At 41.8% G+C, this 22,145-nt stretch overlaps 1 protein-coding gene across 4 annotated transcripts in view; it reads right to left on the bottom strand.

Moving 5' to 3' along the window:
* Nucleotides 1–8,626: 8,626 nt before the first annotated feature.
* HSD17B4 (hydroxysteroid 17-beta dehydrogenase 4) overlaps nt 8,627–22,145 on the bottom strand; it is a 93,478-nt gene continuing 79,959 nt past the window's right edge. For all 4 annotated transcript variants that reach the window (XM_038551877.1, XM_038551879.1, XM_038551876.1 and 1 more), the window contains 2 exons: nt 18,350–18,477; nt 8,627–10,251 (listed from right to left, as the gene is read on the bottom strand). In XM_038551877.1, coding sequence (XP_038407805.1) covers nt 10,162–10,251; nt 18,350–18,477 — 218 coding nt within the window. In that variant the 3' untranslated portion in view covers nt 8,627–10,161. The remainder of the gene's footprint in view (nt 10,252–18,349; nt 18,478–22,145) is intronic.

Here is a 22,145-nt window from a genome sequence, read left to right as displayed (position 1 = left end):
CTACCTCACAGGCTTGTGATGACTGGGAGGATGTTTGTAAAACCCTTGGCAGGAAGTGCTACAGATGGTAGGGAGTTTGGACTCTGGGTCCCTTTCCCGGCATCCTCTTCCCAAGGGGCTTCAGGTCTTCCAACACATGTCTCTCCCTACATTGGCATTCTATGTGGCCCAGAAGAAGAAAAGACAGGTAAGCTAGATGCTGAATCCTCTCAGGGAGAGAACTGTCTTTGTTGAGGCATAAATAGACACTGAAACCCTGGTCAACTGTGCAAAGAAACACTCCAATGGCCTGGTTGAGAAATGAGTCAAATGGTTGTGTACAATAGTGGGAGAGCATGGAGCTTCTGGGTGCATGGGAGGTGAGCAGGGCAGATATAAGAGGAGCTGGCCCTTTTGGAACTTTCCAACAGTGGGAGAGGCCAAGGCACTTCTGAGAACCACACTGTCTAGCATATACTATGAGGAGCCCGCTCCTCTGCTGGGCTAAGCTGTAAGGTAAGCCCTCTATGTTAATCCAGGTGCCTCAGCATTGGCCTACTACATATAATGACCTTGAGTGTGTGTGATTTGGAGAAAACATCAACAGGAGTGAATGCTGCCCTGCATTTACTTTCAGCGTGGTGACACAGAAGGTAGTGAGGGGAGATGAGAGATGAGAAATCAATAGAATCCAGAAAATCATATCAAAAGGTGATCAGAAAAGCCATTACCCCCCCACCAAGGATACTTGGGTACATTGGTGGGGATCCTGGATTTCTCACTGTAAGCAGGATAGGGACTCTGGATTTAATTACTAAATGGGAGGTGACCCAGAGGGCTGGAAAACTTGGGCCTGATCGCCTTCACCCACCAAGGAGACTAACAGTGTCCCATTTCTCCCCTTTGCATCACTGGCTTTTAACTGGATGCATGTATGATTCTTCTTCAAGAAAGTAAAATACTTGATTTCAAAGCAACATTGGAAAGTTGCTTTGGAACTTTGGAAACAACATTGGAAAGCGTCCTAAAATCTTGAAACTCAAAGACTTTCCAGCAATGACTTAGTCTAAGCTCTTAACAGCTCAGAAAACCAGCCTAGAGAAGAGTGTGCCCAGTCCCCAGAGCAAGTTCTAGCAGCCAATGGGCTGGAGTTCTCAATGGAGGACAGCCATTCACAGCAGGAAGGATTGAATTATCATTGGGCTGGCCATTTCACATCAGGAAGAGTATAAAAATAAGCCTCAGGGTTGTGTGTGTAACGTGGCTCACAAAACCAGGGATCAATGACTAGTTGCCCACAGATATTCCAGATCCGAGAGGTTATTAATCCATTTCAGCAACAGAGTATCTCTCTCTTTCAACTAAACCAACCAATTCTGTCAATACATTATTATATCAGGTAACTCTAAGGACAAATTAGTGTTCTTTTGAGGATAAAATACCATGATGAAACTCCTTCTCAGACAGATAAAAGTGGAATTAAGTATGAAAACAGGCCTATTGAATTACTAGAACTAAAGTTTTCATTTGCTTTTCTGTGTCTTAAACTGATTTTCTGGTGGATTGAAACAAAGTGAACACAAATTTAGAAAATCCAATGCCTTTACAAAAAATATGAGACTGTGAAATTTTTGTTGCTGTGGTCTAATTATGGAATACATGTTTAACTGTCACACTGGGACGCCTGGGTGGCTCAGCAGTTGAGTGTCTGCCTTTGGCTCAGGGCATAATCCTGGAGTCCCAAGATCGAGTCCCACATCAGGCTTCCCAGAGGGAGCCTGCTTCTCCCTCTGCCATGTCTCTGCCTCCTCTGTGTCTCTCATAAATAAATAAAATCTTTTAAAAAAAATCAACTGTCACTGAATTTATGAAATGAAAATCAACTAAACATTTTAATCAACTTAATTTGGAGATTTTAAACCTGTGACTTTTACAAAATGGCTGCATGATAAAGTCATACCCGCTCAGCAATGCAATGTTTATAACAACAATAATTTCACTTTCAAGATATACAACAAAGACCAAGATGAGCTTTTGTATAGAACTTGAAATTAATATACACCATGTCTTATGCCTCTGTTTGTCTTTCTAATAGTTAGAGCTACAACCCTCATTAAATTAAAGAGAAAATGTGGGCAGCCTGGGTGGCTCAGGGGTTTAGCGCCGCCTTCAGCCCAGGGCGTGATCCTGGAGACCCAGGATTGAGTCCCACGTCGGGCTCCCTGCATGGAGCCTGCTTCTCCCTCTGCCTGGGTCTCTGCCTCTCTCTCTCTCTCTCTCTCTTTCTCTCTCTCTCTCTCTCTCCCTCCCTCTGTGTCTCTCATGAATAAATAAAATCTTAAAAAAAATTCAAGAGAAAATGTGACTGTCAACTATACGATTTCATCAGAAAAAGACAGTTGATAGTTGTTTGGGTATTAGAGGAGGGGTGTTGGTTCAGAAGAGAGGAGTCCCTGAGGTATTGTAAAAAGGCATTTAGGGAATAGTACTTTAATAAATAAAGGAGCTAGAGGATATAAGCTAGGGGCACACCTTCAACTCTGCAAGGAAAGTCAGAAATAAAAAAATGTCAGAGATAAAGGGGCTTCTCTGGTCCAAGTAATTCTACAATGCTCAGCCTTCTCCTGTTTACTCTTTAGAAAATTTTCTATAATGCCAAAAGTTATAACGTAAAAGTACTGCCAGCATTATGCTATTTTCACAGCATTCCTTGGGGCCCCATTCACCTTAATTAAGGAGTCTAAGACAAATCAGTTTATCTACAAAAGTTAGGAATGGAGAGATGTATTTAGAGGTATGGCTTCAAGTGTATCATAGACTAAACACAAAGTCGGAGTGGGTGACCTTGTTGCTTGGTCTGGTACTCATACCTCTCCCGCTAGGACTGGACAAAACTCATGATCTTGTCAGAGGCTCATAGCCATCTGCCAAATGGGCTGGGGTTTGTTTTGTGTTGTTTTTAAGTAGGCTCCATGCCCAACATGGGGCTTGCACTTTCTTTCAACTCCAAACTCCAAACTCCACTGTCAACTCCAAATTGAAAACTGACAATTCACATGTGGGGAAATACATATTTTTTAATTTTATTATTATTTTTTAAATAACCGCTATACACAATGTGGGGGTCAAACTTAAAACTCCAAGATGGAGTCACATGCTCCACCAACTGAGCCAGCCAGGTGCCTCGAAATACACATTTCATAAACAACTCATAGGCAAATGTGTATTCTCTGATTTAAAAATGCAATTGAAATTAAACCTGAGAAGCCATAGAATGTCTGCTAAAGAACAGGAATTTCTTTAAATGATAATGCCTTAAGAAACAATAACAATAAAATTGCCTGCATTCATTCAACGTAATCAGCTCCTTAACGTCAGATAGTCTTTCTTCCTTGTTCACGTCTGAATCTCCAATGCCCAGTACACATTAGGAGTCCAATGGACACTCCTTGACTGAAGATCCATCCATTAATGGTCTTGAAAATTGTTCTTTGGGAATCAACATGGTCATATGTAACACAGACCATCTTGCTGGCAGTGCTCCGACATTGAGCTGATGGGTGAAGAGTGAGGGGAAATGATTTATTCCAGTGTGTCCTCACTTACCTCCACAGGCCAATAAAATTGAGAACTCTGAACTAGGCAGGATAAAAAGAAGAGAGGCCTATATTTATAGGGTGACAGCGGGTGAGAAGGTTGTGGTGCCAACAGCCCAACCTCTAATCTCCCAGCCAAAACTCTACTCTCACTGGCCATGTGTCCTCCCTTGGACATGCATGAAGACGGTGGCTCACTTTGGATGACTGAGGCTTGGTTGCCACTGGGCCCAGCTTATGGTGATTATTTTAAAAAGCCGAAGATTGGCATCACTTAAACACACAGCACTGCTTATTTTCTTATGGTCACAGTCTGTGACCGGGACTGTATGTTCTGATAATGTACCCATTCCCAGATGGAAACAGGGGCCCGCTCCCCCTGGTCCAGCATCATCTGTCCCCAGCCACAAAGGGCATACCTCTTGTCTCATTTCCTCCCACAACCACCTCATTTGAAGCAGATAGCTAAATCTTATTGCTTCGATTGCTTTTTTCTTGCTTCGCGATATAAGATGTAGTAATGCTAGGAGGGAAAGAACTGTTGCAGTCAGAAGGCACTTATGTGTGTAAGGCCATCACTTTGGGGTTTTTATGATAAAACTCACCATTGTAGACACACTGACACTCGCCTTCCTTGCCTTGCCTTCCAAAGTGGGACAGGCACACAGGGTGTGTGCCTGCTGTACCGGACCCGCCTAACGCTGCTCTTACCATCTGACCTGGTAATTCCATTCCTAAAAGTTTTCATCTCAGAAAACAAATGAGAAGCAGTGCAATGTCTTCAGCAGCACTGTGTAAGCAGTGCATGAGTCGCTGGGGACAAAAAGAGAAGATCAAGGTGACAGCAGGGTTGCTGATTTGGAAAGCCGAGTACATGCTGGTGCCCCTCCGTGATACCAGGAGTGCACAGCTCAGGCAAGAAGAGCTGGTAATGGCATGTGCCAGGAAGATTTAACTGTCCTGAAAGTGGGAGTGGCAGGGTGTCTTGAATACTATCCTAAGTGTTTACAGCAAATAAGGATGACAGTTGTAAATATTGGTTTGTTTTTGTTTTAGAAAAAGAGAGCATGAGGGGGTGGGGGAAGAAGGGGCAGGAGAGGGAGAGAGAAGCTTAAGCAGATTCCATACCCAGCTCATAGCCCAATGCAGGGCTCAATCTCATGACCCTGAGATCATGACCTGAGCTGAAATCAGGAGTCAGCTGCTTAACCTTAACCAACTGAGCCACAGGGCACTCCTTAGCTAATCTTCTCTTTTCTTTTCTTTTTTCTTCTCTTCTCTTCTCTTTTCTCTTCTTCTCTTCCTTTTCAGATTTTATTTATTCATGAGAGACACACAGAGAGAGAGGCAGAGACCCAGGCAGAGGAAGAAGCAGGCTCCCTGTGGGGAGCCCGATGTGGGACTCGATCCCAAGACCCTGAGATCATGACTGAACCAAAGGCAGACGCTTGACCACTAAACTACCCAGGTGTCCCTAGCTAATGTTTTTTTTTTTCTTTTTTTTTCTTTTATTTATTTATGATAAGCACACAGTGAGAGAGAGAGAGAGAGAGGCAGAGACACAGGCAGAGGGAGAAGCAGGCTCCATGCACTGGGAGCCCGATGTGGGACTCGATCCCGGGTCTCCAGGATCGCGCCCTGGGCCAAAGGCAGGCGCCAAACCGCTGCGCCACCCAGGGATCCCTAGCTAATGTTTTCTTAACTGGCACTCAACAACTATCCCCAGGACCCATTCTATAGGCCAAATCCTAAAATATTATCTGGTCCTTTAAAGAACATGTTTGTGGAACCCCAATTTATTTAAGATTTTATTTATTCATGAGAGACACAGAGGGAGAGGCAGAGACACAGGCAGAGGGAGAAGCAGGCTCTTCGCAGGGAGGCAAGACCTGGACCAGGACCACAACCTGAGCCAAAGGCAGACACTCAACCCAGGTGCCCACCCAGGTGCCCCTGGAACCCCAATTTAACCCATCATTGTTTTTAACTGACACACCTGTAATGTCAAAAGATATGAAGGAATACAGAGGTGCTTAACCTCCCTTCAAACACTCAGGTGACGTGGTACTTTCTAGTGTTTTTCTGCTTCAATTTTACAGTCTTCTTCTGTGCTTCCTCCAGAAGCTTCCCCCCAGCCAATGCTGCCCCCAGAACACACAGATCTATTTGTCTATTTTGTTATTCTTGCCAGCTGTTCAACAAGTTATGTAGCTAAGCTCCCTAAAAGATGGGTTTTGGGCTGCCTGGGGTGGGGGGGGCTCAGTCGGTTAAGCATCTGCCTTCAGCTCAGGTCATGGTCCAGAGGTCCTGGGATCGAGGCTCCTGCTCAGCATGGAGCCTGCTTTTCTCCCTCTCCCCTGCTTGTGCTCTACTCTCTCTCTCAAATAAATAAAATATTAAAAAAGAAAAAAGATGGGTTCTGGACAAGGCTCTACAGTTTTTCTGTGTGTAAATTTTCAACTTTAATACCTTGATATTTTTATCTTCTCAGGTATCTTTTTTTCATTTCTTAAGCTATGGTAACCCTGATATCTAGATGTCATTACTAGGCAACTTCAAGCCAATATACTGCATAAATGTGTAATATGAATCTACATTTTTAGCCAAGGCTTGAAATTTTTTTTTGCCTATTCATGGGCTTTTTAAAAGTTTTCTTCTTTCCTCTCCCCTTTTAAATAGCTTAGTCCACACTGACCTAAAATGCTCTGCTCTTCAGAAAATCACTCTCTGTAACTTTCTAGTTTTGAGGTTTTTCAACATCAGAATTTCTCCATGGAACTGGCTTACCATTTAATTTTGCTGCTCTATTTGTTGGCCTAAGGGGTAAACTTTTTGTTGGGGTGGTATTATTAAATACATTATTCCTCAATCTATTTCTGTCCAATATAAAAATATGCTTTCTCAGGCTGTTTGCTGTAAAATAGACAAACCAAGTTCCGTGAGAAGTCAGAGATTGTTCTGGCCTTGTTAGGAACAGCTCCATGCAGAGGCACACTTGGGAGGCCTAAGAATGGAGTTTACCAGATGAGGAGGTTCAAAAAAGCAAGCTGGGAGAGATGAGAGCTAAGGAGCCTTTGGGGTGGACCACTGTGATTTGGGTCCCCCACATTCTCGATTTCCTTGGAAATCATATTAGCTCTCAGGCCATGTGGCTTGGATGGGACTGACCCTACGCAGAAGACCTAACAGGGCAGCCCTGAGACTGTAGTTCTTAGAAAGGTATGCTTGCTAGGTTGGCCCTCAGCTGGCATTTAGGAACTTAAATTTCAGGATTCCTCCCATTCTCTCACTGAGGGTGGCTCCCTGTACCCAAACTGTACCAATGGGGTTTATGCTAAATACCTGCTTTCCTTCTAGGAGTCTGGAATTTTGGTATGTGCTCTGGCAAGAGAAGCCTGTGTGAACAGCCTCTCAATTAAAACCCTAGACACTGAGTCTTCGTAGACATTTTATACGTGTTGTCAGGATTTGATGCTGGGGGAGTTAAGCATGTCCTGTGTGACTCTATGGGACAAGATGTCTTGAAAGTTTGCACCTGATTTCCTATGGGCCTCACTCCATGCGATCTTTTCATTTTCTGATTTTGCTTGGTATCATTTCGATATAATAAATCATAGTCACGAGTATGACTATATGCTGAGTCTTATGAGTCCTCCCAGCAAATCATCAAAATCGGGGAGTCTGAGGGACCCTCCCCCCCACATACTAGACTTGGCTATACATTTGGGCCCTGATAGACACAGGCCAATCAGCATATCCAGTATCTCTATAGTGATGACTCAAGGATCGCCTTCTAACTCAAGCTCAGCTAGTGAGACTAGATGAGGCCTTCACTGAGGCTTTTGAGAACCCCATGCTCTTCATTCTGCTGGTTCCCTTGGAATGGGACTCTGGAGCTGGACCTGTTGGTTGCCTTCTTGTAACCAAACAGGAATGACCTGTAGTTGCCAGGGAGGGTACCATAAGGAGCTTGCAGATCAAGTAGCCAGGGAGATGACAAGGAACAGTGAAATGCTTGATTAAGCCTCTTCAAACACAGTCCTACCCTTCTAGATGTTTCTTCAGTTATGCAGGAAAGTTGTGTTAAGCCAGTTTGAACTGGTTTTCTTATTTGCCACCGCAAGAATCCCAACTGATGGAACATGGAACCATGCCAGGGCCTGATGGGAAGGTGACCAAGTAGGAACTCTCAGTTTTCTAAGCTGGGAAGTCACAAATTCATTCAGGTGTATATACTAGACTAGTAAGGTCCCTCTGGTAGGTGGGAGGTGAGTTGTGAAAAACTGGGACCAGCTAGAAAGCTGCTACAATGAGCTATCCACTATGAGAGCACACCTGGGTAGTAGCAGCTGGAAAACCCTGGAATATTCAGGAGGTGGAAGTGAAAAATTAGATGGTGGGGAGGTGAGTGAGAACAAGAAAAGTCAAATGTGAACGGGTTTCTTGGTTGGCCTCCACAAAAGGTGATGTCCTTAACTAAGGCAATAAGGATACATACACATTCAGGAGTGGAGGGGAAGATCATGCGTTTACCTTGGACATGTGCGCACGGGAACCAGAGGACAACAATCCTGTAATGATTTGGAGCTGTCAAGGGGCAGAGGGGCATTATGGAGGTCTCAGGGCTAAGGTCCAGATTCAGAGCAACCAGCACTCAGGTGATGGCTGAAGATAAGAAACTGAACGAAACCAATCCAGGAAGAAAACGTCTAGCAAAAAGTGAGGAGGACTGAAACTTTAATCGATAATCCTGAAAAGTGAGAGAGACAGAAAAAGTTATAAAAGAGACAAGTAGAAGACAGGGTGATTAACCCACAGGTTCAGTAAGAAGTATGTTTCTCATTGGAGGATGAAAAGGGAGAAAAGAATTAAGCAGCATGGTGCGATCAACAATATTGAAATTATAGAAAATATGAAGGAGAATGAAGAGTAGTAAGAAGCAGCCGCTAAATCTGGACACCAGTAGCTCTCTGGCCTTTCAGACTGACAGAGAAAGGTTAGTGAGATAATGAAAATACCTCTTTCTTAATATGTTTTAAGCATCCAGGGTATATATTCAACACTTTTATTCGTGTGTGGCATTTGATTCATTTTAATATGCAATTTCTATTTGTAAGGACACGAAGCTCTTCCAAGCTCAACAGGAACAACAGCTATTGTAGAAGACCAATGTTAAAAGGCTGCTACTTTAAAAACAAATTCAGTTGCTATAACAATAAATCACTCTACATTACAAGTAATTTTAGAATACCATACAGAGACCTTGAGGATAAGGCATAATTGACAAATACACAACTTTTCTTCTCTACCTTCCACTATATCCTGCTCATTCGTTAAGTCTGTAATAGTGTATTAAGGCCTTCCTCTATGTTCCACCACTGTGTAAATATTCCAATTCAATTTCACATTTCTGAGACCATTTCCTTTGATCCCTGAGTTCTGGTTCCCCAGTCTTGTTCCCTGATGTGAGGCACCAGGCCACCCTCCCAGAAGCCCTATTCAGGACCAAAGACAGTCTCTCAGCTGCTGAACAAGCCATCAAAGTGAGTGAGCACACTCCAGGACCTACCCTGCTGTGCTGCCCCACGTCATGGTACCTTGGCAGGACAGGCCGCAATCAGTGACTAGTTAACTCAGGGCAGATGCTGGTTCATCCCTAGAGGATCGGCTGAGGCCTTGTGGTGAGTGCACCACAGCCAAACTTCTCCCCCTGCCTCTGTTTACCACCACTCTCCCTAGGCATTAATCCCAAGAACAACTCCAGATACAGTTCCTGACCAAAGATCTCTAAAGTCTGTCTCCCAGGGAACTGAACCTATAACAGCCCCCCACACACATACCCCTTGGCTATGCTCTATGAGTGGCATGCACTCCAGCCCTGACCTCAGCATCTCACTTGCTGGTCACCCCTGCAGCCAACGGGTCAAAGGGCATCTCCTCAGCACACATCACCTGAGCTACATGGAGAAGAAATATGAGTATGATGGTACTTGCTACTAATATCTTTATGATTCGCGATTACTGATTAAGCAAGAAAACCCCATGATGGTATTTACAAGCATTATTTGAAAATAAAGGATTTCCAGCAAAACAGAGGAGAGAAGAAAACTATTTGGGAACATAAAGATCTTTCTCCTGCTTTAAAGCAGAACATAGCAAAGTATTAACAGCAAGTGAATACAAGTGACAATTCATGTTAAAATTATCTTCTCTATCGATAAGATAGAGAACAGAAAATAACAGAACAGTGTATAGGACATCAAAGGGGTCTTTCCTGATCTAATATTCCTTTCCACTTATAAATGCTGTCACAATTCTAAAGGCTTGAGTGAAAACTTTTTATTATGAAGATAGAGCTCTAGGAACAGAAAGGTTATCACCTGCTGGCTTGCAGTTCCTTGTAAAAAGAAGGATAACGTGAAAAATTAGTAAAAAATTAAAATCTGAAAAGTCATCTAAAATCTGAAAAGGGTAAGCAACTTTCCCTGTATCTTAGTTTTGATCACTTTTGCTTCATCAGTTTTGCATATCTGGGTGAAGAGAGTTATGTCACTTTTCTATTCTTATTCATAATGTAGTACGTCCGTTAGAGCTTGGCATAGTCTTTAAGAATCATCTGAAGCTTCTGGCTCAGCATGATATTCCCTCTGGCCTTCAGTCTGCCACTAAAGAATGCCTGGAAAGGAGAAAAGAAAAAAAAGAGTGCCAGACTTTATCAAGTTACATTTCACTTCCTTTTTAAAAAGATCATTGGTAACAATGAACACAATTGAGATAATAACTCTGGACAACCAACGGGACTTTTTTTTTTTTAAATAAGTTTTTTTTTTTTTTAATGTATTTATTCAGAGAGAGAGAGAGACTGAGAGACAGAGACACAGGCAGAGGGAGAAGCGGGCTCCATGCAGAGAGCCCGATGCGGGACTCGATCCTGGGTCTCCAGGATCAGACCCCGGGCTGCAGGCGGCGCTAAACCGCTGCGCCACCGGGGGTGCCCCAACAGGACTTTTATATAGCAACAACACTTTAATGATTATAGATAGCACCAGTGTTTCTAGATTTCTAAGAAAAAAAAAAGACACCTTGCGTATTTTGGAAAACCACAGAATAATTTGTCTGAACAGACAAGACTTGTGAGTTCTACTTCAACCCACATTTGGATGTCAGTCTGTGTTCTTAAATGTGAATTTCAGATCCTATGAATAAAAGGCTTTGCTGTGTTCCTAACAATAAAAATATTCATGACACCTTCATGAGATAGAAAGCCACGTAATGGCAAAACAAGGTCGTATAACAAAGGAATGAGTAGACCCTATGCTGTAGCCTCAGAAGGGCTGTGTTAAAATCCAGGCTCCGGCAGCCCGGGTGGCTCAGCGGTTTGGCACCTGCCTGCAGCCCAGGGTGTGATCCTGGAGACCCGGGGTGGAGTCCCACGTCAGGCTCCCTGCATGGAGCCTGCTTCTCCTTCTGCCTGTGTCTCTGCCTCTCTCTCTTTGTCTCATTAATAAATTAATAAAATCTTTTAAAAAATATAAAATAAAATAAATAAAATAAAATAAAATAAATAAAATAAAATAAAATAAAATAAAATAAAATAAAATAAAATAAAATAAAATAAAATAAAATAAAATAAAATCCAGGCTCTGCCACTTACAAGCAAAGTGACCTGGGACAAATTCCTTAGCTACCCGGGGCTCCAGCTTCCCCATCTCCAAGAGGCATGACTAGTGTACCTAAATAATGCAGCTCTGATCCTAAAGCTAAACGAATTAGTGTGTCAAGGGCCTGGCTTAGCATTTGACATATGGCACGTTAGACTCATCATTATTACCAAGCCAAGGCTGGCACATTCAAACACTACAAACCCCAGAATCACCTCTGTGCCCCACCTGACACAGAAACTCGTACAAGATGCTTAAGTTCACCCACAGTATCAACTTCCCTCTCAAAAAAACAAAAAACAAACAAAAAAACCAAAAACAACAAAACAAAACCATCACAGTTTACATAGTTAACAGAGAACATAGTATATGGAATTTGAAGTGAAAAAAAGTCCCTAGATTTTTAGAGAGACTGAAAAAAACAGTAACAGTCATTACTAATACTACTTACCACTACAAAGAAGCCTTACAGATACGTCACTGGAGAAGCGCAGCCGTCAGCCTGAAGTGGCCCTATGTATTTACTGCCAGTGGACGGAGGAGAAAACTTCAGGTCCTAGAGCTTTCCGAACCTGCTCCAGGCGACAGAGCCAGCAAGCAGGAGAGGCCAGGCCTCATCCTCTCAACGCTGCCTCTCAATTATCAACGAGCAGCAGCTTAATCTTAGAAGCAAATCCTCATGAACCAGAGGAGGTAAAAGCCATTTAAACTTCTGACCACAGCAAAAATAAACGAGAGCTCATTCCATTAGGATCAAGTGCTCGGTGTTTCCAATGGGAGACCATGACTACTTTCGTTGTGCAGTTACAGACACTGTGCTCCACAACGCTGCCGGGGACTCAGTACGGACACCTGCCTGCTCTGGACCAACTTGGACATGGATGTGCAACCTGAAATACAAACACCTAACTCCTTGAAGTAAATACCCCAAACCAACCTGTGACAGTTGCCATGGAGCACAAGAATGTTATACGTAGACCTGCATTCCTACCTATTTCCTTCAGACAGAGTTCTCAAGGAGAAACTACTGAATCGTGCCATTTCTTAACTCAGGTTCCTGACCATGTTTCTGTACCACTAGCTTCCAAACTACATACAGCGGCTGTGCAGCAAATTCAAGCACAGGAAGGAATGTTTAAAACTTTCGAGGACAGCAGTCAAGGACAACCCTGGTTGGGACCTAATTACTTCATAAAATGGACTGCTGGGTATTTCTTCAGGCCTGGGAGTGCCAAAGCAAAAAGTACTGGGACTTTAAGTTGCCATAAAGGAAGTCTGAACCTCTGCCACAGCGCTTTCCAGAAAGACTCTTTCAAATTGACATCCCTGCAGCTACATGTGAATTCTCTTATCCCAACTTTAACATAATCTTTGAAAATTTGAGGCAAGATGACATCCTTTAATTTGCATTTTGTGGATACTGGGGAAAATCAGTTGTTCTTATGCGTGTGAGTCATTTCTATTTCTTTACTGATTACTGGTTCCTATCTTTTGCCTCCTTTTGTGTATTTAGTGCTTTCCAGAATTTTGCAAAGGTTATCGATACCACTACACTGTGCATCATCGTTTTATTATTTCCTCCAGGCTCATGGGAATATCTTATGGGTTTTGACATGCTAAAGTTTTCGATTTCTACACCAGCCTAAACGACTGCTGTTGAGCTTATGTTCTTTATTTTTATCCTTGCTTTAATCTACTCAAGTATTAGTGAGGGTCCAAGTATACTAGATAATATCCCAGGCAGGAAAAAGATATCGCTTTCTGTTCTCATGGAGCTAGCATTATAGTAGAAGAGTCAAAAAATAAAATGTAAACAAGTAATTATACATTCTATGAAGGAGAAAATGGGCTGCTCTCAGAAACTGTAACAGAAAGGAACTACTTTGAATGAATTGAAGCCAGATACACAAAAAGCTGGGAGGACAAATTCTAAAAAAGGCAAAGGCATAGATGCCGAAGAATTAAAAGCTGATGGGAAGAAATTGTGAGAAAGGACAATGGGAATGGAATCAGCACTTTTTTTCTTTTTCTTTAAGATTTACTTGAGAGAGAGAAAGAGAAAGAGAGAGAGAGATCATAAGCAGGGGGAGAAGCAGTCTCCCTGGTGAAGAGGTAGCCCATGACCTGAGCCAAAGGCAGACACTTAGCTGACTGAGCCACCCAGGCACCCTGGAATCAGCATTTTAAGTGGGGAGGCGAGCAGTGTGGGCCGAATCTAGAAACACGGGCAAGAGAATCATAACATAGGACATGATGGTAGGTAGTTTGGATTTTATCCAAGTCCAAAAGGAAATCTTACAGATGTTTTCAGGTGGGCTGCTTATAATTAATTTACATTTTTTAAAGGATTACTCTGGATCCTGGTAGAGAGACAAGGATGGAAGCAATAAAACCAGCTGGGAAGCTGCTGCAGTAAGCCAGTGGAGATGTTTGAGGCTTGGATGGTAGTGGTATCTCTAGTGATGAGGAGGAGAGCATGAATGTAAGATATATTCTGGAAAAAGATCAAGTAAAATTAAGAACAAAAACAATATAGAGGTACAGAGAGAAGACAAGGCAAGTCTTACTTACATTGCCAAGCATTTCGACTTTGGTAGACAGACAATGGTGCCATTTACTGAGTCAGGAAAGACTAGAGGAGAAAATGAAATCATGAGTTTCATCTTTGACACAGTGAGAAATGCCAGGAGGACTTCCCATTAGAGAGGTCAGGCGGAAGGCTGCTTATGTCACAATGCAACTCAGAGGAGACAACAAGATCAGGCATTTAAATCTGTGAGTTGTGAACACATACAAGACTTTAAATACCGTAGGGTGGATGGACATATTTGGGGGAAAGACTTTATTTGGAGAATAGCCCTGAAATAAGCCTTGAGATGAAGCACCCAATCTAATGGTTAGTGTGGAAGGAGGCACCAAGGAGATGAGGGAAAGCTAAAGGTAGACACAAAACAGGAGAATACGGTATCAGAAAAGCCAAGGATTGAAATTATTTCAAAAAGTTGGTGGTTAACTGAGTTGAATGCAACTCAAACGCTGAGTAAGACACAGAGAAATAATTACTGGATTTGGTAAAACAGAAATCACCGGTGACCTCCAATAGGAACAGTAATTGTTGTGTGATGGATGTGGAAGTCACATAAGAGGCAGCAGAAATGCTAAGCCAAGACTGAACGTTTAAGCCTGTGCTGCCCACCAAAGGGGACACTGGCACATATGGCCACCAAGCTTGTGAAATGAGATTAGTCCTGGCTGAAAAGCATTGGAAAGTGCAAAATATACACTGGACTGAGTTGGAATATCTCACTGATACTTTTATACTGATTACAGGTTGAAATGATAATTGGCTGTACTGGGTTCAATAAAACATATTCTAAAACCAATTTCACTTAGTTTCTTTTTAACACTTTTTAAATATGATATGATATGGTGGATGGGGATTTAACACCCAAAGAGAGTGTTGGTTTTAACATCAAAATGTTAGGGGTAGGACGCTTGGGTGGCTCAGCTGTTGAGCACCTGCCTTTGGCTTGGGGCATGATCCCAGAGTCCCGGGATCGAGTCCCACATCAGGCTTCCTGCATGGAGCCTGCTTCTCCCTCTGACTATGTCTCTGCCTCTCTCTTTCTGCGTCTCTCATGAATAAATAAATAAAATGTTTAAAAAGGAAAAAAAAGAATGTTAGGGGTGCCTGGGTGGCTCAACTGGTTAAGTGTCTGCCTTCAGTTCAGGTCATGATCTCAGGGTCCCGGGATGGAGCCCCACATCGGGCTCCCTGCTCAGCAGGGAGTGTGCTTCTCCCTCCTCCTCTGCTGCTCCCTCTGCTTCTGCTCTCTCTCTCTCTCTTTCAAATAAATCAATAAAATCTTAAAAAAAAAAAAATCCAGATGTTGGCTTGCCTGTGGCTGTGGGAGACTGGTGCAGTGGAACAGGAAAGACTGGGAAAGAAAGGAGAGGAGTAGAAAAGCACTAGTGACCAGAACAGAAAAGACCAGTCTCTGACGAGAAGAGGCAGACATTCTTCACGTAATGGGAGGGAAAAGGAAGAGAGGGGACATATCTGCTCTCTGAAGAGTTTTCATCTGAAAACCTTTTCTTCCCAATGAAGCAAGAAAGGCCATCGGTGGAAAAGTAAAGAGAGGCAGGCATGTAGGTGCTTTGAGAAGACAAGTACAAAAGAGTCGTCACAGACAACACAGGACCGGAACCTGGCCAGGGAATCAGAGTCAGGCTGCTGGACAGTACAGAGACTGTGTGAGGCTTGGGATCAGGAACTTCTCAGAAAGCCACTGTGTTGGGCTGGGCGGCTCTTCACTCTGTTCACCTACTCAGGGATGGGTATAAAGATGGCAGAGAGCGGGGTTAAAATGGTGGAGTCTTCTAGTCAAGTGGGATGAGAGACAGAAGGGAGGTGAGAGTACTGTCAGGGGTGGTGATGAGAGCAGACCATGGAATGTGACCGGGGGAGAAGCCAAGACAGAAGGGACTAATGCTACACAATGTGGCTGTGTCGACAAATGGGAGGCCTCTGGGAAGCTTCAGGGCAGGAGCAGGGACAACAGGACAAGTTAACAGAACGATGGCTGAGGCTGCTGGGAGACAGTGATATTTTCTAAGGTGTACACTTTATGCTGCTAATTACTGCTAAAGCAGATCTGGGAAAAGCGTAACTGATCATCAGAAGTGAGACAAATGAATTATGAGTCACTTGTGGGAGAAACTATTACCCGGAAGATGAAGAAGCCACTAAGGCGGACAAGCGTTGGTGGCAGAGAGGGAAAGACCACATACTCTAGGACATAAGGTCTCTGATGACTGATGATATGAGACTTCTCCTGAGGTTGGGGAGAAGGAAACAGAGCCAAATGACTTTGGAAAAACTCTGATATTAATTTGAAGTTCTCAATTAAGAATAATAAATACCCAGGTTTTCATCAAGTTTTTACATTTAATTCCAGTCTGTCTGGTAGTGACTTAGGGATGTGAAATGAGGAAAGCACTACCATTTCCTACGCAACTGCCCAGTGCCTTTCACTAAATAATCCATTCACCACCCTCCCCCCACCACCCCAAAAGGTCTCATATTCCTGGCAAATATAAAACTGTTTCCCTTATTCTACATTTAATCTTTATATTTAGGCATCTCAAATACAGCATATCTAAAGAACTCTCAATTACCCACACTCTGCCTTGAAGTCAATTTTCCACTCGGCAGCCAGAATGACCTTTAACTCACACCACAGCTCGTGGCCTTCTGTCTCAAGTGAGGTCTGAACTCCTGTTGACACCCGAAGGTCCCAAGCAGACTAGTCCTTCCTACATCTCCCATCACCTCCTGCACTGTCCTCTCCGTTCATTTACCCACCTCCTCACCAACACAGTGTTCCAGTATGCCCACCTCCTCGGGCCTCCACACTTGGTTTCTTGGCCTCAGGGCTCGTCCCCTCACTGTAGCCAGTGCTCTGTTGTGCCTTTATGGACAATCCCATCTGAAACAGGTCCTCTAGCCTGTCACATGCTCATCCAGGGGCTGGCAAACTGCGGCCCACAGGCCAAACTGATCCGCTACCTGTTTCTGCAATTGCAGTTTGACTAGGACATAGCCCCATTCACTTGTTTCCCTATGACCTGCTGCTGCTTTGACTCTACGATGGCAAAAGTGTGCAGGTGCAGCACAGACCATCAGCCTACAAAGCCGAGAATGTTCACCAGGCGACCCTTCACAGAAAAAGTGTGCCAACCAGTGCTCTAACCCATCACTCTGCTTTATTCTTCTTCATACCTAAATTCAGATTTCCTTTCCACTCCCCTCTACAAATAAGCTCAGACAGTTGGGGCACTGTCTTGGTCAGCCATACCAAGCACCCGAATCAAGAGTAAGTGCTGAACAGAGTTCTGCAAAGGAATCAACTGAGGTCACCTGGTGCCAAGCCGTGTACTAAGCTCTTCATATATATTATCAGATTGATTTATATAACCAGCCTTTGATTATTACAATTATATATTAACTTTAATCAATGAGATTGATAAGGCTAATATAATAAATATTATAATAATAGTAATATATTAAATATAATGTTTATAGGAAATTTAAAGATTGAGATTTAGAGAGTAAGTGGCAGAGCCAAGATTCAAACTCAGATCTATCTGATGTCAAAGGTCCTACTTTTAACACTATACCACTTTACAATTCTTTTTAAATTAGCCCTTGTATCCTAAAAAATACACTTTCTCATATATTCAAATAGTTCTGTTCCCTGTAAAGTCGCATGGTTGTCTTCAAACAAGCTCTCCTTGTTACAGAAGTCACTGGTATATTCTGTAGCTTGGGCTATGATTACAAACACCTTTTTTTTTTTTTTTTTGTCCTCCAGATATCTTCTAGTTGCATTTGCTTCTAGTTGGGTTTGTTTGCTGTGTGAAAGCTCATTTTTTAATAATTACAAACCATTCAACCACTTGCTTAAAGTCCTTCATTCTAAGAATTACTACTTGATTCTTTTGGAATTTCTAGCTACATAATCAGGGTTTAAAAGTAACAAGTGTGTCTCCTCCATTCTAAATGTTACATCAGTTTCTTTAATTTTGTGTATTCGTAGATTGGCCAAAAGCTTCAGAACAATATTCCCTAATAATGGTCAGAGAGGGCATCTCTTATCATCATTATTTTCCACGGAAAGGCCTCTAAATGTCTCATCTCAAGTAAGACATCAGATCTTACTGTCCCATCCTTCTATTTCAAATTTTCAATGATGCTTGTAAGACAAGTTCTTAATCTTCTACACCAGGAATGAATTTCAAATTTCAGAAAGGATCTACTAATATATGATTTTTCACCCTTGAACTAATGACAGGATATTGAAAGGACTAGGTGTGGGTTTTAGATTATTTTACTCGTTGCTGAAGAATTTCACCCCTAAATTCAGTTTTAAAAGAAGTTATTTGGAATCCACTAAAAATATATATGATCTGTCAACCCAGATACCAATATCCCCTGTGCCTTCTTCAAAGTGGTGAGGAACCTGTCTTGTAAGTCAGCATTTTTAGAGCTAGCTAAAAGCCACACAGTCAAAAAGGAAGCAATGATGATGAATGGGCACGTAAGGACATTACCTTCTGAGGGTCAAGCTTGCCCAAGACCACATCCATGAAATCTTCATCTGAAAGTGTGAAGGTTGCATCAGCAGGGCCTTTGGCAGGACCTTGATACACTTTTCCAAAACCACTTTTTAGGTCAATAGCTGTCAAAAGTAGGAAGAGAGAAATGTGTATTATTTTTTTCTGCACAATAGGAGAGTAAAATAAGCCAGCCAAAGTGCTAAAATGTTTATAGTTTCCAAGTTCAGTGGTGTTTTCTACATAAGTTATCTGTCATTTAGAAAAATTTAGAAAATCCTTTATTTTTCAGAATGTCTTTTTTATAAAGAAGTTTTTCAAAACAGACCAAGGGCACCTGGCTGCCTCAGTCGGGGGAACATGCGACTCTTACTCTCAAGGTCATGAGTTCAAGCCCCACATTGGGTGTAGAGATAATTAAAAAAAAAAAAAAAAGAGTTTAATAGTTTCACCTTAGTAAAGACGTTTCTTCAACAGAGATATTTTAAAAGTTAATTAACGTAGAATAATATAAGGAAGTTAAGTTGTTGGAGGTTATATGGTTAAGGCTTTTAGGTTCAAATACAGCCTCTATAGTCAACAAAGGATGAAAGCTCAATTTTGTTTTATTTATATTTTATTTTTTATTTTATTTTATTTATTTTATTTTATTTTTATTTATTTTATTATTTTATTTTATTTTATTTTATTTTATTTTATTTTATTTTATTATTTTATTTTATTTTATTTGTAGAGAGCGAGAGCATGAGAGCAAGGGGTGGGGGTGATCATGACCCTGAGATCATGACCTGAACTGAAATCAAGAGTTGGGTGTTCAACCAACTGAGCCACCCAGGCGCCCCAGAAGCTGAATTTTAAAACAGATGCATGTTGGCTGGGTTGAGGGAAAGAAATACACAATCTAGTCACCTTTCAAATACCTGCCTTCATCAAAAGTTCTGTCATGGGTAGCAAGACAGTCAAAACAGATTGGTAAAAATGTTCTAATTAGTTTGTTACACTTATGGTTGATAAAATATTTATTGCTTTAATTATTACAAGTAAACATTAAAATTAGTTTCTTTTCCCTTAACTGTTTTTGACAGAAGTATTAAGTATCCCAGAAGCAGGTTGAGTAAGCTATGAAAAATCACCTTCAAAAAAAAAAAAAAAAGGAAAAATCACCGTTATGACTCTCTCTGTATCACTTATAGAGCTAGATACCCAAGTTACATGTTACAAAGTTTTAACTGTCACACCTACTCCCCCAGGGTCAGCCTCTGGAAGACTCTCTCTCTCTGGCTACAGCAAAGGAGCTACAATCTCATCGCTGTCCCTGAGCATGTGTAGAGAACTCCCAGTTGAGGGCCAAGGAGAAACTACACACGTGTGAGGAAAACCCGCATAGATGAACTACACGCTGCTTAGCCAAGACTTGCTCCAGAAAGAAAATTAAATCTCTCCCACTCTTTGAAGGAACATAATTTTGCCAAGTCATGTAAAACAGTAGCCTGACGATAATAGTTACCTTAGGAAGGAGAAGAAGTTTTGGCTTTGTACATTTCATTTACTCACTTGACTGCAGAGTTTCTACTATGGTGTCGGACAATACTCAAGGTACTAAAAGCCAGGCGTGAACAGCAAAGGCTCTGTTCTTACTGGCACTTACCTACTACACTTGTTTTCATGTATTGCTTACATAGTTGAAAGAAAGAAAAAAAAAAGGGAGGAAGTCAAAAAGAGTGGGGACACAAAGGAAGGCAGGAAGGAAATACTCTAAAAACTCTAAAAAGCAAACATCTGGAGTCCCACAGACAACCTTAATGATATGACTTCTTCACAAGTAAATCTAGAATCCACAGCACCTGCCAAGGAATGAAAGTGGACTGCACACCTCTTAATGTTCACATGTGGGAGTGAGTCTGAGCTAATGAGCGTTCTTCGCTGTGTACCTGCCCTCTCACTCCTCCTGCTTCTACATGTGGATTCACAGCCATGACTCCAAAACTGTCTTCCACGGAAAGCTAGTTGATTAGAGTTAATGACAGAAAAGAGGGCTAAGAAAAGGAAGGTTCCTAGCAAAAACACAGGAAGTGGGCAAAAAGGAGTGGAACTTCCATGTCCATGGTAGCTCAGGTCATGGTCTACAACAAGGCTGGTACAGAGACTCATCATCTGCTGCCATCATCACTGTGAGTTTATAGACACTGGTAAAGTCATGGCTAATCTTACTGAAATGAAGAAACAGATTGTATGTATTTTCTTTTACTGGTCAAAATTATTTAAAAAAAATTATTTTAAAAGTTTATGAATGACGTTAGCTCTGTATTCATACAATCATTTAGGCTCTGAAAGAGTCCATAAAAAATTTCAGTTGTACTTTAAAGCATTTAGTGGGGAACAGGCGTTAGATGAGAACAGGGCATCTGGACATTTGGGGATCTCTGTGACAGTCATGGGCTATAGGTACCTTAAAAAGCAGAAAGGGCTATAGGAGGAAAGAATGGTTACTTTTATTGATGCCTCCTTCCCTTGAGATGATAAAGCCTTTACTGGAACAAGAATGCCTTGTGTTTATATCCTCTATGGTTCCTTAAAGAGAAAGTACATAGAAACTACTGTTTTGGTTTTTTTTAATCTTATTTATTTATTTATTCATTCATTCATTCATTCATTTATTTATTTGACAGAGAGAGAGAGAGCACAGCTCACAAGCAGGATTAGCTACAGGGAGAGGCAGAAGCAGGCTCCCATCTGAGCAGAGAGCCTGACACAGGGCTTGATCCCAGGACCCTGGGATCATGCCCTGAGCTGAAGGCAGAGGCTTAACCGACTGAGCCACCTAGGCACCCTAGAAATTACTTGTTAATGGATGATTAGGAAAGCACAAAGAAGAAGTACTTCTATTAAAAAAAAAATAGTAACAACAAAAGGAAAACTTAAGTTAAAAATAGGGATTTCTTTTAAATCACACCACGAAGGACAATCTGATACTTTTGTGCCGTTCTGCCAAAAACTCAAACTCAATCTAATAATCATGAGGAAACATTAAATAAATACAAAGTGTGGAACAGTCTATAAATTATCTGGGCTCTACTCTTCAAATATGTCAAAGTCCCAAAAAGCGAGAACAGAATGAGGAATTTATACAGATTAACCAGCTAATGAGACCTAAGGACAAAATGCATTATCTGATCCCAAACTGGGCCCCAGGCAGTTTTTTCTTTCCTCATTTCTATTATTATTATTACTATTATTATTATTATTATTATTACCATTAGCATACTTTGGCTCTAAAGGACATTAATGGGACACCTGGTGAAATAATAAGGTCTGTTGATTAAATAATACTGCATCAATATTTCTTTCCTGATATTGATAATGGTTCTACAAATAGATAACAGAATGGAGACACTAGTGGAGTATCTGGGGATAAAGAGACATCGTAGCTACAAGTTACTCTCAAATGCTTCAGAAAAATGATCATAAAGTATATAATGAAAAGAAATCAGTAAAGAATATAGAGTAAAATAATAACTTCGAGAAAATGGATGAAGGACAGATTCTTGGTGCTCTTGCAACTTTTCCCCTAAGTCTGAAATCATTTCAAAATGAAAAACTACAAAAGAAGTTATTAAGATGAGTAATACAAGTAATACAATCTTTCCATGGCAAGATGGAAAGCCCTGAGAGTGTGAAGTGATCTCTTGTGTGAACACACAGGTGCGCAAGTCAGGGGCTATGCTGTAACAGGGGAAGCGGCCACCACCACTGCCACCAAGGGAACTGACCTCAAGTAGACACCACCCCAACA

Source organism: Canis lupus, chromosome 11 (genome assembly GCF_011100685.1).
Source record: "Canis lupus familiaris isolate Mischka breed German Shepherd chromosome 11, alternate assembly UU_Cfam_GSD_1.0, whole genome shotgun sequence".
Lineage (NCBI taxonomy): Eukaryota > Metazoa > Chordata > Mammalia > Carnivora > Canidae > Canis > Canis lupus.
Note: the sequence above shows the minus strand (reverse complement) of the source record. Positions and strands in the feature narration are given on the sequence as shown.